This window comes from Dama dama, chromosome 23 (genome assembly GCF_033118175.1).
Source record: "Dama dama isolate Ldn47 chromosome 23, ASM3311817v1, whole genome shotgun sequence".
In the NCBI taxonomy this organism is placed as follows: Eukaryota; Metazoa; Chordata; class Mammalia; order Artiodactyla; family Cervidae; genus Dama; species Dama dama.
The window spans coordinates 37438425-37454666 of NC_083703.1; the positions used below are offsets into that span (position 1 = coordinate 37438425).

Genomic DNA, 16242 nt, shown 5'->3' on the forward strand with positions numbered 1-16242 from the left:
ACCTTGATGCTGGGAGGGATTGAGGGCAGGAGGAGAAGGGGACGACAGAGGATGAGATGGTTGGATGGTATCACCGACTCGATGGGCATGAGTTTGAGTAAACTCTGGGAGTTGGTGATGGGCGGGGAGGCCTGGTGTGCTGTGATTCATGGGGTCGCAAAGAGTCGGACACGACTAAACGACTGAACTGAATTGAACTGAAGGCTGATGGGGAGTTCCAACCCTATTCTTTGTTCTTCCCCCGCTTCTTTACCCTCTGGAATCTTTCCCTCCAGCATGTCTGTTTTTATGTTCCCAATATCTCATTCTTTTGGCCAAAGGAGTTCCCCTAGAGAGGCTTAATCCAGACCAGGAACCCATTTCATCCTCCTTTGTAATAATGTGGTTTTGATAGACATGCATGTTCTGAGTGAAGGAGCCAGTCTAAACTGAAGGTGAAAATGCATGAGCAGAGGCAATTCCCTAACCTTCATTCCCTGCAGTGGAGGATGCAGGGCTCATGCGGACCTTACACACCAGAGCTGCTTGTTCTAATGCACCAGGAGTTCCAGGTTGTTGTCAGCATTGGGTCATTTGTTCATCTGCTGACTCGCCAGAGGGGACTGTTTGCCAGTCTTTTTCCTGAGATGAGGTTTGATTTCCAGGCAACCATAGACTTTTGAGCTACAGGCACCCCAAAGATCATCCAGGAACCCCTATTTTATAGTTCAGGCTCTCCTGGTGGCTCAGTGGTAAAGAATCCTCCTGTCAGTGCAGGAGAAGGGAGTCTGATGCCTGATCCGGGAAGATCCCACATGCTGTGGAGCAACTAAGTCTATGTGCCACAACTACTGAGCCTGCACTCTAGAGTCTGGGAGCTACAACTCCCGAGCCTATGCACTACAGCTACTGAAGCCTGAGTGTGTTAGAGCCTGTGCTCTGCAACCAAAGAGGCCACCCCGTAAGAAGCCTGTGCACCGCAACAAGAGAAAAAGCCCAAGCAGCCACAAAGCTCCAACACAGACAAAAATAAGTAAATACTGGTGTTGTTTTTTTTTTTTTTTTGGAAAAAAGAAAGCAAAAAATAAAAAGAAGTAATCCAATTTTTGCTTTTCTTTACAGACACTCTGGAAAATGGATCTAGTAAGGGTGACAGGTGAGTGGTATGTTTTTATTTGCCGTCTGTGCTTTTCAGTGATGATCTTTTCTACGTACGCCGCTGTGAGTTTGATCATTTTGTTTCTGTTCTGCTTAAATCCAGTGCAGCTACTAGAAAGGGACCGAGCAAGGATGACACGTACTGGAAGGAGATCAATGCAGCCATGGCCTTAACCAATCTCGCGCAGGGAAAGGACAAGCCGCAGGGGACCACCAGCTGCATCATCCAGAAGTCGTCCCACATTGCGGAAGTGAAGACAGTCAAAGTGCCCCTGGTTCCGCAGTTTTAAGAGTTTGTCACTTTTCAGATGGATGGCTGTTCTTCCCATCAGTGTTTTTTTTTCATAAACCCTCATCCTAAGAGCTGGAGCAGGAGTGACAATGACTCCCTCTCAAACCTCTTCTTATTTTTAATTATCCTAAATGTATCATTTAGTTGCTTCTATAAAAGACATATAAATTATAAAACTCCACTTTAATCGAAAATATTAACTTATTTTATGTTACTCCAAGTATGCGTAAAATGTCTGTGTTGCCGTTACAGTAAGTGCCTTGCTTCTTGAAAATAAGTTACAACGTGGGCACAGCAGAGCAGCAGTGCCTCAAAATAATAGCACCACAATGCTTACTAAACTGTGAGCTTCCTTCTGGATGGACCTGCCTCCGGTGTCAGGACTGAAACCAAAACTGCTGAACACCTTGAAATGTGTTCACTAGTTCACATGTTAAAGCTTGGAAATCTCTTCAGCCCAAATGAAATGTTCCTTAAAAAAAAAAAAAATCTGCAATATTTAAAATTGTTCAATGTGCTTTGCAGAGTGACAGTGAGAATTTTATGCATGTATCCTGCCTGGATATCTGGTGGGTTACAAACTTCCGAAAGGAAAGGCTTGGGAATGACATAATGTATACGTTCACGGAAAATGGCAATGTATGCGATCAGAAAAATAAGTCTTTAAGCACTGCTGGAAAACACCATGATGCTCTTTAGAATTGATTTGGATTTTTTTCTCAAGTTTTGCCGAAGTTTTCAAAAACTTCATTATCTAAGTAACTCAAAATTTTCCTGTGTAAAACTCAATTTATAATTTAGTTTTAAAACATGATCCCATTTGCATTAGAGTTCAGTGTTTTTTGTGATGGAAACTGTTTTTCATATGGAATAACTCTTTTTCATATGGAAAAAACCTCTTATTTGGTTCATTTCAAATCACAATTGCTGATGGGCAACTTACACTGCATTGAGAACAAGGCAATAAAAGAAATGGATCTCTGTGCTTTTGCATATACACACAACATTGATTTTTAAATTTAAAACATATGGAAAACAAACATTGAACAGTCTCTGAATTTTGCCAAGTAGGACATTAAGATGAAATCATGCATTAAAATAAAGTACATTTTGTTTCTAAATTAGGGTATCATTGAGTGAGAATAATCAATATCAAGAAAGAAGATCTTTTTCAGTCAAACGTTAGTATTCTCATCAGCTTGGGGAGGCTTGAAGTTTGAATAAACAGAAGAGACGCCAAATATAACAGAGTATTTGTGCTCAGAGAAGTAAAAGGGCTTTGACTCTTTTATGGTGGGATGTTTTTTCTGGGTATGTAATCTATTTTATAATTTTTTTTTAAAAAACTGGAAAGCGTTTTTGTCAGTGTGAATGACAGCCAACAGTGCAGCCGCTTGGTGACATTTTTCTTTATTTTGCAAAATGCATTTAAAACCAAAGGCTGCTCTAGTTGATATATGGACAGTATCAGTCTTGATATAAATTGTAGGACACTTTTTCATGTAACATAACATTTGGGGGTTGGGTTTATTTAGTGTAATGAAAATAATTTGATATAAAAATATTTTGTATATATATATATTTTTACTTTGTTTTCTAAGTTGCTGTTTGCAGTAAGAGTAAGTGCAAAGCAAGATATGTAAGTTATGACTGTATGATCAGATGAAGTATGAGTTCTTTTGGTTTATAAGATCTTTAAATAGCTATTGATCCATGATAAAAACTTTGGAATCTTTATAGAACAATTTTGCCAAAATGTAATCATGTCAGTGAAAACTAAGGACAAGTACTTCACTCTTTTTCATACTATTATAAGTTATTCTGGTATTAAATATTTTAATAAAATTGTTTTTGTTTTTACATATTTCAGTTAGATAAATGGATGCTGGTTGCTCTTTTATTTAAATTAGCCATAATTGATTTTTACCACCTTTTCAAAAAGAATCAGCAAATTTGTTCTATATTATAAACTATGGATGACAAGTCAATAAGGACAGCTCTTCACATGATTTTTTGTTTTTAAACACCAAAGCTTGGAGTCTGGTCTATAAATACATCAAGACAGTTTTATAATTAGCACATCCTAGGCAGTATCTCCAGTTGCAATTACTTTTACTTTTTTTTTTCTTTTGCTGCTTTAATATTTTCTGGAAATGAAAGTCCTCCCCCCCAATCCTTAAAAAAAAAAAAAAATCTTCAACAATGCTGAGTCAGCAGCTGAGACCCTAACTCATAATTTATGTTGTAGAGAAATAGAATTACCTCTATTCTTTGTTTTGCCATATGTAATCATTTTAATAAAATTAATAACTGCCAGGAGTTCTTGACAGATTTAAAATAAAAGTTAATTTCTAGACCTCACAATGATCATAAGAATGTTGTTTTCCTTTGAGAGCTGACCAGGTGGAGACAGAAGCAGAACAGAAGGGTCCATTATGTGCCAGAATTCTCCTAAGGGTGGTCAGGGATGTGATGTGGGAGCTTCACATTTGGATCAGGGTTGAATTTCATCACCTGAGACCACCTGAGATCACCACCAACCCACCTTTTAAGACCTGAGGAAAAGAATGTATGATGCTCACTGTTAAAATACAGAACTTTAAAATGAATGTTTTCACTAAATACCTTCCTCCAGTAGCTAATACAATATGCATTATTACTGCGAGCTGTGAGTTAGAGAGAACCTTGGCTTTGAGGCTACACGGATCTGTGCCTATATCCCAGCTCTGCCACTCACTACTGACAGGTCCAGACCCAGTTGCTCTCTGCTTCAGTTTCTTCATCTGCAAAGTGGAGAGCGATGAGTTATATATACCCTGTAGAGTGTGCCGCAAGGTTTAAAGGTAATACATGATATACCAAGTGCCTGCCACAGTGGATGCCTGTGTGCTGAGTCGCTTCAGTCGTGTCTGACTCTTGGCGACCTGACAGGTCTCCAGCCCACCAGGCTCCTCTGTCCATGGGATTCTCTAGGCAAGAATACTGGAGTGGGTTGCCATGCCCTCCTCCATGGGATCTTCCCAACCCAGAGACTGAACCCAGGTCTCATGCCTCCTTCACTGGCAGGCGAGTTCTTCACAACCACCACCACCTGGGAAGCCACCTACCACATTGTTTGGCAGTTAATAGGTGCTCAATAAATGGAAGGTATTATCACATAATTTTAATTCCTCTCTATAGAACTTATGTGCAAGGAAATAGAAATATAAATGGAATGTGAGATGTGGATAGTTTAATAAAGAACCTTGGGAAAGGAAAGCTCTCTGACATGGAAGATTGCAAGAAATAAAATAGGTATCAAAATTAGGCCTTCAAGAAAGATCATTTTATTATCGTCACTTTGAACTTCCTGGAGAAAAGCTTAAAGTAGAACCAAGGTAGGAAGAACAGATGTGCCCATAGGAAACGCAGCGTGTGCTATGGCTTCCTTCATTCCGTCAACAAGAATTGCTTTCCCCTCTGTCTGTCCTGCTTGATCCTGTTCAAGACGACCAAGAACTCAAACTGCTCTCTGCACTCTCTGCTCACTCCAAGTAGCGATGTTTAACAAACAGTGGCAGCAGCCATGGTCTGCTTTTAAATTCATCCAACTCAAAGGCATAACATCAGGCAAATAAACACAGAGAATAAAAGCAAGCTGCCCAGACGCTTCTGTCTGCACCACTTGGGTCGGATGCCTTGGAAGGCAGTGTGGGGTGGTGGTAAGAATCGGCTGCCACAGCCTGGCTGCGCCTTTTCGCTCCTCAGTGTCTTTTGGGAATAAGCATAAGCCTTCAGTACCCAGTGTTTACATCTATAAAATCTGACCTATGAAATTTACCTACCCCAAAGGTCTGTTATGAGGATTGAGTAAGACAGTGGATAAAAAAGTGCTTTGCAAACTGCATGGTACTGTACAAACGTTAATGATTATTAATGTGTTCCAGATGACTCTGAAAGGCCTAATATCCCATAATTTTTGGCAGAATAAATTGTGGTTTCCATGAAGCATATAGGAACCCTAGATTTTGAAAAGACTTGTTATGATCCACTATCTTTGGGCCTTTTTGAGCACAAAGTGTCTTTTGGTCCTGTATTTCTTTGTGACAGTCATGATCTGAATTAGGTCACTGATTGTCACACTGCAGGGACAGAGTCCTGACTTCACCAATTCCTAGCTTTGAGACCCATCCTAGAGATGGACTGAAGATTTGGTTTGGGAGGTATGTGCATTGGCCATAATAAGGTGAGAAAAATGGATTTCTGAGTTAGGAAAGACAAGCTGATGTGTTCTTACATCTTCACACAAATGCCTCCATGGAAATTCATCCCATATAAAGATTATTTCAATAAGTATTCTGAAACAAATTTCAGCTCAAATTTCCAGTTTCTGGAAATTCAGTCTGCAGTGAGCCTGATTGATGACTTAAATAAAATTTTTAATTCATATTTTAAAACATCATAGATGTAACTTGTGCTAGTTGTAGAGACATTTAAGCTGTACAGAGGGACATAAGCATAAAAGCCCCACACCCGATCCCATGTCCCAAAGATAACCGTGGTTCAAAATCGTCTTGTGTATGCTTCCAGAAACTCTATGTACCTGTACTTTTTCATCTTGTATGTTTTGTACTTGTACTTCTTCATCTTGTACTTCTTACTATTAATGTATTCCTACTGCTTTGCAAAATTTTTTCCATTCTATCCTGTGTGTATACATAAACAGTGCATGGGAACATGCTCAGTCGCTTCAGCTGTGTCCAACTCTTTGTGACCCCGTGGACTGTAGCCCTCCAGGCTCTTCTGTCCGTGGGATTCTCCAGGCAGGAATACTAGAATGGGTTGCCATGCCCTCCTCCAAGGGATCTTCTTGACCTGAGGATCGAACCCACATCTGCTGCAACTCCAGGTGGATTCTTCACCCGCTGATCCACTGGGGAAGCCCATATATATACAGTGTATATATGTATATACTATGTGTAGATTTCCTTATTTTAAATGAATGCCTAGAATTTGGGTTTGGGGTTATTAAGTTTATCCAACAAATACCCCTAAGGACTTTTGAGTTATTATAAACTAGTTTTAGTTATTATAAACTAGTGATATTCAAAGTGCTGTTTCACAGTAAGCTTTTACCAAAATACAAATCAATATACTGTTTTCTTAAGAAAGTCTTTCTATGAAAAAAAAATTGTCACCTGAACTCATAGTGCTCTTAAAAGTGAGATTGATCTGCATTCTGGCCTCTGATCTCCTGGCAGACAAATAACAAGCCATCTATAGATTACCATCATTATGCAGACTGTATTTGAATAGCTCTGTATTTGTGTATATATGTTTTCAGCCACTTAAGCATGCTCAGTTGCTTAGTCGTGTCTGACTCTTTGAGACCCTGTAGCCCGTAGCCCACCAGGCTCCTCTGTCCATGGGATTTTCCAGGCAAGAATACTGGAGTGGGTTGCCATTTCCTCCTCCAGTAGATCTTCCTGACTGAAGGACTGAACCTACGTGTCCTGTGTCTCCTGCATTGGTAAGTGGATTCTTTAACACTGAGCCACCTAGGAAGCCCTCAGCCACTTATACATCTGTTGAATAGATAACTAGATGTGGAATTAATGTCAAACAATAGGTACATTAAATTTTTGATGTTCGTTGCCAAATTACCATTTTAAAGTTTTACCATTGTACACTTCTAACAATAGGGCATGAGTGTCTGTTTTCCTCCTCTTGATCAAAACATTGAATATTACTATGCTTTTCAATACTTGAGAATGTCACAAGTAAAAATTAAATCATTGTTTTAATGATGAGAGACATTATGCATAAGCTTATTGGCTATTAGTATTTCTATTCAGTGAACTGACTACCTGTCTGTCTGTTTTCCCTTTCTTTCTTTTGTCTTTGTGTATTTAAAACTTCATTACCATAACAGGAAGAGATGGCTGGACAGCATCATCAATGCAAGGAACATGAACTTGGGCAAACTCTGGGAGATGGGATGGACAGGGAGGCCTGAGGTGCTGCTCTCCATGGGGTTGCAAAGAATTGGACATGACTGGGCAACTGAACAACAGCAACAACCTTGTCTACAATATAGGTTGCAAATATTTCCCCAGTTTTTAATATATTTTTACTTCCCTTATAATATTGAAAGGACTCCCCTGGTGGCTTAAATGGTAAAGTGTCTGCCTACAATGCGGGAGACCTGCGTTCGATCCCTGGGTCAGGAAGATCCCCTGGAGAAGGAAATGGCAACCCACTCCAGTACTCCTGTCTGGAAAATCCCATGGACGGAGGAGCCTGGTAGGCTATAGTCCATGGGGTTGCAAAGAGTCAGACACAACTGAGCAACTTCACTTTCACTTTATAATATTAAAAAAAATTTAGAACCTTAAACATCACATGTGCATACACCTACAGTGTGTAAGCAGGAACTACATGTATTTGGTCATCATAGATGCAATTAGGCTCTAGAGCCAGACTGTTGAGGTTCAAGTTCTATCTCTTCTGCTTAGTAACTCTACAATCTTAGACAAGACACTTAACCTCAGCTTCCTCATCTGTAAAATATGAATCATAGTGATACCTACTTCCTAGCATTGGGTTAAATTCATTATATATACAAGAGCACTTATACCTGATACATAGTTAGTGCCTAGATTATAAAAAGATTCATCTAACTTTTCTGCTATTAGCTTTCTGGTTTATTTTTGTATGTTGACTCTTACTTCTTTGGCAATATATTTTGGCACTCAAAATGAGCTAGGCACTTCTAAAAATTAAATACTTAAACGTGTATATCTAATGAACTATGTATAAAATCTATATGAGGAAGACCACAAAACTCTGATGAACATAATCAAAGATCAAAGAAGAAGTAAAAAAATTTGTTCCATGTTAATGATCGAAAAGACTCAATATTGTCAAGATGTCAGTTCTTCCCAATTTGATCTATAGCTTAAATACAATCCCCAGGAAAATCCCACGAAGTTCTGTTGTGGATATTGACAAATTGATTCTAAAGTTTATATATGGAAGCAAAAAGACTCAGAACAGCCAACACAGCATTGAAGAAGAATTTAGTGGGAGGATAGACACTACCTGACCTCAAGACTTGCTATCCAGCTCCAGTCATCAAGGCAGTGTAATGTTGCTGAAAGTAGACAAATTCAACAGAGCAACAGAATAAAGAACCCGGAAATAGACTCACACAAATACAGTCAACAGATATTTGACAAAGGAGCAAAGGCAATGTTCAGTTCAGTTCAGTCACTCAGTCGTGTCCGACTCTTTGTGACCCCATGAAACGCAGCACACCAGGCCTCCCTGTCCATCACCAACTCTCGGAGTTTACTCAAACTCATGCCCATCGAGTCGGTGATACCATCCAACCATCTCATCCTCTGTCATCCCCTTCTCCTCCTGCCCTCAATCTTTCCCAGCATCAGGGTCTTTTCCAATGAGTCAACTCTTTGCATGAGGTGGCCAAAGTATTGGAGTTTCAGCTTCAGCATCAGTCCTTTCAATGAACACCCAGGACTGATCTCCTTCAGGATGGACTGGTTGGATCTCCTTGCAGACCAAGGGACTCTCAAGAGTCTTCTCCAACACCACAGTTCAAAAGCATCAATTCTTCGGCGCTCAGCTTTCTTCACATTCCAACTCTCACATCCACACATGACCACTGGAAAAACCATAGACTTGATTAGATGGACCTTTGTTGGCAAAGTAATGTCTCTGCTTTTTAATATGCTGTCTAGGTTGGTCATAACTTTCTTTCCAAAGAGTAAGCGTCTTTTAATTTCATGGCTGCAATCACCATCTGCAGTGATTTTGGAGCCCCCCAAAATAAAGTCTGACACTGTTTCCACTGTTTCCCCGTCTATTTGCCATGAAGTGATGGGACCGGATGCCATGATCTTAGTTTTCTGAATGTTGAGCTTTAAGCCAAATTTTCACTCTCCTTTTTCACTTTTGTCAAGAGGCTCTTTAGTTCTTCACTTTCTGCCGTAAGGGTGGTGTCATCTGCATATCTGAGGTTATTGATATTTCTCCTGGCAATCTTGATTCCAGCTTGTGCTTCTTCCAGCCCAGTGTTTCTCACGATGTACTCTGCATATAAGTTAAATAAGCAGGGTGACAATATACAGCCTTGACGTACTCCTTTTCCTCTTTGGAACCAGTCTGTTGTTGCATGTCAAGTTCTGACTGTTGCTTCCTGACCTGCATACAGGTTTCTTAAGAGGCAGGTCAGGTGGTCTGGTATTCCCATCTCTTTCAGAATTTTCCACAGTTTATTGTGATCCATACAGTCAAAGGCTTTGGCATAGTCAATAAAGCAGAAATAGATGTTTTTCTGGAACTCTCTTGCTTTTTTGATGATCCAGCAGATGTTGGCAATTTGATCTCTTGTTCCTCTGCCTTTTCTAAAACCATCTTGAACATCTGGAAGTTCATGGTTCACGAATTGCTGAAGCCTGGTTTGGAGAATTTTGAGCATTACTTTACTAGCATGTGAGATGAGTGCAATTGTGTGGTAGTTTGAGCATTCTTTGGCATTGCCTTTCTTTGGGATTGGAATGAAAACTAACCAATGCAGTGGAGAAAAAAACAGTCTTTTCAACAATTTGTGCTGGAAAAACTGGACATCCACATGCAAAGGAAAGAAAAAGAATCTAGACAGAACTTTTATGCATTCACCAAAATTAATTCTAAATGGATCACTGATCTAAATGTGAAATGTAAAACTATAAAACTCCTAGAAGATAACATAAGAGAAAACCTTGATGACCTTGGGTATGGTGATGACTTTTTAGATACATCAACAAAGACATGATACATTTAAAAAAATGCTAAACTGTACTTCATTAAAATTTAAAACTTCTGAAAGACAGTGCCAAGAGAATGAGAAGACAAGCCTCAGACTGGGAGAAAATATTTGCAAACAAATGTGATAAAAGACTCTTGTCCAAAGAACACAGAGAAAGAACTCTTAAGTTCAATAAGAAAACAACCTGATTTAAAAATAGGCTAAAGATCTTAACAGACACCTCACCAAAGAAGATATACAGATGGCAAATGAGCATATGAAAAGATGCTTCACATCATATGCAATTAAAACCATAATGAGATACCACTACACACCTATCAGAATGGTCAAAACCAGAACAGTGACATCACCAAATGCTGGTGTGTATGTGAAGCAACAGGAACTCTCATCCATAGCTGGTGGGAATGCAAAATGGTGCAGTCACTCTGGAAGACAATTTGGTGGTTCCTTATAAAACGAAACATATTCTTACCATATGAATCAGTTATTGTGCTCCTTGATGTATATCCAAAGAGGCTGAAACCTTGTCCACACAGAAACCTGCACATGGATGGTTATAGCAGTATTATTCACAATCACCCAAACTTGGAAGCAACCAAGAGGTTTTTTAGTAATTGGATAGATAAATATCAGGCTTCCTGGTAGCTCAGTTGGTAAAGAATCTGCCTGCAATGCAGGAGACCCTGGTTCAATTCCAGGGTTGGGAAGTTCCCCTGGAGAAAGGATAGGCTACTCACTCCAGTATTCTTGGGCACTCTTGATGGCTCAGACGGTAAAGAATCCACCTGCAATGTGGGAGACGTGGGTTTGATCCCCGGGTTGGGCCTTGGAGGAGGGCGTGATACCCACTCCAGTGGGGTTGGAATCCACTGGGGAATCCCCATGGACAGAGGAGCCTGGTGGGCTACAGTCCATGGGGTCACAAAGAGTCAGACACGACTGAGCGACTAAGCACACAGATAAATATCATGTGGTACCGACAATGGAATATGGTTCAGCACTGAAAAGAAATGAACTATCAAGCTATGAAAAGACCCGGGAGTAAATTTAAATGCATATCACTAAGTGAAAGAAGTCAATCTGAAAAGGCAATATACTGTATTATTCCTACTGTATGACGTTCTGCAAAAGGCAAAACTATGGAGACAGGAAAAAAGATTAGAGGTTGCCATGGGTTGGGAGACAAGGAAGAATGAACAGGCAAGGCACAGATGAAGTTTTAGGGCAGTGAATATACTCTGCAAGGTGCTGCTGTGCTGTGCTCAGTTGTGTCCGACTCTGCGGGCCCATGGACTGTAGCCCACCAGGCTCCTCTGTCCATGGGATTTCTCAAGTAAGAGCACTGGAGTGGGTTGCCATTTCCTTTTCCAGTCTAGTCCATTTCTTCATAGGAGACAATAAGTCTTGAAGTCATGAAACTAAATGCTCCATGGGATTTCCCTCTTTTCCTTTGACCTGCTTAAGACCCAAGCCCTGGTCTTCTAAAGTAAGAGATTATTCACTGGCTGTTTTAGGATTTTGTTTCACTCACTTTTAGGCAATCTATATCCTGCTTGAGATGTCTATGCATTAGTTCTCACATCACCCCTCAGAATGATCCCCGTGTCTCTGTACACATCACACAGTCTTCATGTTCCCTGGTCGTGTCGAAGCCAAGTTTCATCAAAGATGAAGCTTTGCTCTCTGTTTTTCTTCTTGTTGGAACTTGTGGGAAACCCTGGCAAAGGGAGTCAAGTAAATATAACTTTGTTCTGTCATCTTCTAACAGAGGTCTCAGGAGGAATTGCAGTCTTAGTATTTTTCTTTATTGTAGTCTTAAAAATAACCTGGTTCTGATATTTTGTTTTTGCTTTCTTTTTTCTACCTTTGCTAGATTTGTGGGACTCTCCGGCACTAACCCCCCTTTCTGCCTGATAGTATCATGTTACCTAGAAATGACTTCTTCCTTCAAACAGCCTGAGTCTTGCCTTGTGTGTCACCGACCCCCTGAGGTCAATAATGAGTGGAGTGGCCACGAAGAAGTGATAACCTCTATTTCCTGTTCACTTGCTCACAGGCGGTTAAGCTTTAAATGTGTGCTGTAAAATCTCTTCAACCAACAAGCCCAACCATTTATCACTATAGTCTTAACTACCTCTGCTTTTTTGGATATCTTAACTCCCCAAAGGACTGTCAATTTAACCATAACTACCTAACAACTGCCAAGCCTCACTTTATGAGCTGCTGTTGAGAGTTTAGCTATTTAAGGCTGATTTTTAAAAATTTTTATTGGCACCTCATGGCGTTTGCTTGATTTACTGTGTTGTAAATAACCACAAATTAGGAACATTTATTTAAGGTGTAGGTAAAGATTAAAATGGATACTGAATTGTCTTCTCTCCATGTTTATTAAATCCTTGCCGGGTCACTCTTCCAAGTCTGATCAGTTCTAAAAGGTCATATGTGGTCAGTCTTGATGGAGACCTCTCTGGGTTCCTAAGGCAGAACTCTTTTCTTCCTTAGCCTCATCTGTAAGCAGCTGCTACTCCACCAGCCTTGGTGTCTTTTCTTAAAGCAAAGCCTTTGATGACGTACATGACTTCACACATCTTATCGAGGAACTTGTGTTTTTGCAAAGGTATCCAAAGTGGGGGAAATGCAATGGTAAAAAAAGAAAAGAGAGACTTTGAACATTATTTAGTCACAAAAAGGAGTGAAATTTCTGACACATGCTACAACATGGATGAACTTTGAAGACAATGAGTAACATAAGCCAAACACTAAAGGACAAATGTTGTATGACTGCCCTTGAGGTTCCTAGAATAAGTGAATTCATAGGGACAGAAAGTGAATTTTATAGGTTAACCAGCAAGCTCCAGGAGTTGATGATGGACAGGGAAGACTGGCATGCTGCAGTCCACGGGACTGAAAAGTCTGACACGACTGAGCGACTGAACTGAACTGAACTGAGGGGCTGCAGAGGGAGGGGGCAATGGGGATTTACTGCTTCTCTGGGGGGCAATGAAGTTTTGGAAATAGATAGTTGTGATAGTTGTGCAATGTTGTGAATCGAGTTGATGTCACTTAACTGTGCATTTTAAAACACGGTTCGTAAAAAGACTTACCTAAAACTGAAATGGCAGGATGTCATTTCAGGACTTCCACTTCCTCCACCCCTTCTGAGGGAGCCATGAGTGTCCTGCCCGGGACCCCTTCTCCTCACTCAGAAAGAAAGGCCCTTGGACTATGTCTTAGTGGCTCTCTCACCATCACCCTCCCCACCCTCCCCATTCCTGGTTCTCCCTCCTGGAGGGGCCCCACTTGACTCCTCGTTCCCACCCTTGCCCACCGCGAAGTCCCTCTGCTCACTTCTGGAGCTGAGTGGCACTCCCTGCAGGAGTATCCACCACCCCCCAACCCACCCCCAGCCACGGGAAAGTGGCTGTGACAATTCCCACCAGCTGAGATTTAATAAAACACACTTCCCCAGTTCCGCGCTGGCTCTGAGACCTCTGGGCAGAGACCACCGTGGCTCCCGTCCCCCTGCAGCCCCTCGGAAGGGGCCAGTTTGCTGTGGTTTTACTGCTAGAAGCAAGAGGCAGGTCCAGGCCATGGACAGGCAGGGCCTCAAGAGCAGCAGTGGGGCACAGACCAGCCAAGACGGAGAAAGCCCTAAACAGTGCTCGCAGAAGAAGACCTCTCTTCTTCCTAAACCACAATTGAGGCAGGGGCAACTGCTGCAGCAGAAGCCCAGGCCAGGGGTCAGCTCTGCCAGAGCAGGAAAAACAGGAAACCGTCTCACCACAGCAGTGACAGGACAGAGGTCGGCCGGGTGGGAGATCTGTGCAGAAGCCATGGCACAGAACTAGGGGTGCGGGGGGAGGGAATCCTTATTAATTCAAGAAATGAGTCATCGAGTGGACGGAGGTTTAGCGAATTTGCTTTCGGATAATGGGAGTGTCTAGCCCAGCAATTCCCCCTTAGAACCAACACTGGTTCTTATAAGTGGATTTTCAGATTTCTCAAAAAGGTCAAATGCGTCACATAACCACAGCAGGAGAGAAGTAGTGTGCCAAAAGCATTGATTAAATAGTAAAGTTCTTGTACTCAGTTGTGACAAAGAGGTTCCAGGGAACGCAGGAAGTGGAGTTTTATTGCATATATCTGCTTGAATTAGGTAAGAATCATCAGAGGAACTTTCGCATGAGCAGGTGGAGGTGGTAAGAAGTGGCAGAGCTTCTGAGGCAGCATGGCTGCCAGAGCCACAAATGTGCAGGAGCATAAAGGGGGCTGCCTGTTAGCCTAAGAAAAACATCATTAGGAAGGAAATCTGCTACTGAGAGCTCCACCGTCGTATATCATGCACCCCCAAAGCCAAATACATTGGAAAGTTTTGTTTATCCACTGTCTGGAATTTTCCATACTTTTTGCCATTGGCCAATGGAGAAACAGCCTCAGCTTCAAGCTGGCTCATTAAGACCTTTCAGAAAGGAGCCAGTGGATTTTAGCATTTCACCCCAGAGGGAAGGTTCCTGATCACGTTAAACCAGAGTGGAGCTGACTGCTTCCTGTGCTGTTCGCTCAGATCAAAGCCCAACAAACGGCACTAAAGAACCTGGGATTACATTTCACTCCCTTTTCCGCCACTGTTGTCCCCAAACAGCCTACACAGGCTCGCTGCTTCTCTGCCTGGACTGCGTGCTTCTGTTTCACCGTCTCATTTCTCCTTAGTTGTTTGCCCATCCCCCTCCGCCTTTCCCTCCTTTTTCCTTGGTGTTTCTGTCTCAGAGTTGAAGTCAGGGCTCTGGTGATCAAAGCAAACACAACACTCACAATACACAAAACTCCAGCCCCTCAAGTGTGAGACCTTCTTTCTGAAAACTCCACCTTACTATCTTTGAGGACCTTGTAGAATGAAAATGACAGGATTGCTGTTGTGTTTTAATACAGTTTTACTGTTGAATCCACAAGGGTTGGATTGCACCCCCCCGTTGGTGGGTGGAGTCTCACTGGAAAGATGGAGAGATTCCTGGGCCAACTTCTTTGGGAAAGAAGCTTGATCCTCAGAAAGGAAATTGGAACCGAGGGCACGAACCCAGTTAGGTGTAAAAGAGGGTTTGGCTTTTCTTGGTCTGGACATCACAGGGTCTGAGATCCAGGGGACGCTCCTAAATGGTGGTTGTTAAATGTGGTGTTTTCAAACTGACTCCTAGGAAAGGAAGTTGAAAAGCAAGGCTGGATGTGACATTCTGGGTCCCCCACGTGGCTGTGACCTTGGGCCACAACTCTACTTCACAAAGCAAGCAGACTGCCTCCCCTTTCAGTGTTTTCTACGTTTATTTCCCTTTGGTAATCCCATCCATGATCAGAGGATTCTTAGGCAGTCAAGGAAAGAATCTCATTGCAGATGTTTAGGTATGAGTGTCTTAAGGATTTAGTGAATCCCTGAGGTTGCATGACTGTGGATGATGCTCTGTGGCAGGGACAGACTCAGGGTACCTCGTCAAAATCGGAGTCCTCTGCTGATATTAAATTTATTACAGAAGTTAGGATTTCTTTTGCCTTCTCCTTCCAGTTCATTTAATGATCTCCTTCCTTCCCCAAATATTTTCAGCCAGCTACTAACTTTTGCTCAATAGAGTAAACTCTGAAGAAACGATGTCTTATTCTAGCCAGCAACCACGCCCCACAGAATCTGCAATTAGGGTATTCCGCCACTAGGTGGAGTAGTGCTGTAACTTTTCCTGGAAACCGGTAGCTTTAAAACCCTGGTCCTGACCAGCTATGTCAAAATGGACTGGGATCTTTTTATTAAAAAAAAAAAAAAAAAATTTACAGATTCTTAGGCCCTGTCCCAGATACGCTCAATAAAATCTCTGAGAACAGGATTCATGACTTTCTGTTTAACTGTTCTCAGGTGAAATCAGATTCACAACTGCTTTTTAAAATTCCTGGTACAAATGGAAACATTTTTTTATAATCCAACTTTTTTTTTTTAAATTTCACCAAAGGTCCCTCCGATTTA

General features: G+C 41.5%; 1 protein-coding gene across 2 annotated transcripts in view; it reads left to right on the forward strand.

The window, feature by feature from the left end:
• Positions 1–3293, forward strand: part of MKX (mohawk homeobox) — a 66566-nt gene extending 63273 nt beyond the window's left edge. Inside the window, exons 5-6 of one of the 2 annotated variants that reach the window (XM_061126387.1) lie at positions 1102–1135; positions 1246–1339. In XM_061126387.1, the coding sequence (XP_060982370.1) occupies positions 1102–1135; positions 1246–1252 (41 nt within the window). In that variant the 3' untranslated portion in view covers positions 1253–1339. Of the gene's footprint in view, positions 1–1101; positions 1136–1240 lie in introns of both variants that reach the window. The other variant, XM_061126386.1, reaches the window with a different exon arrangement.
• Positions 3294–16242: the final 12949 nt, after the last annotated feature.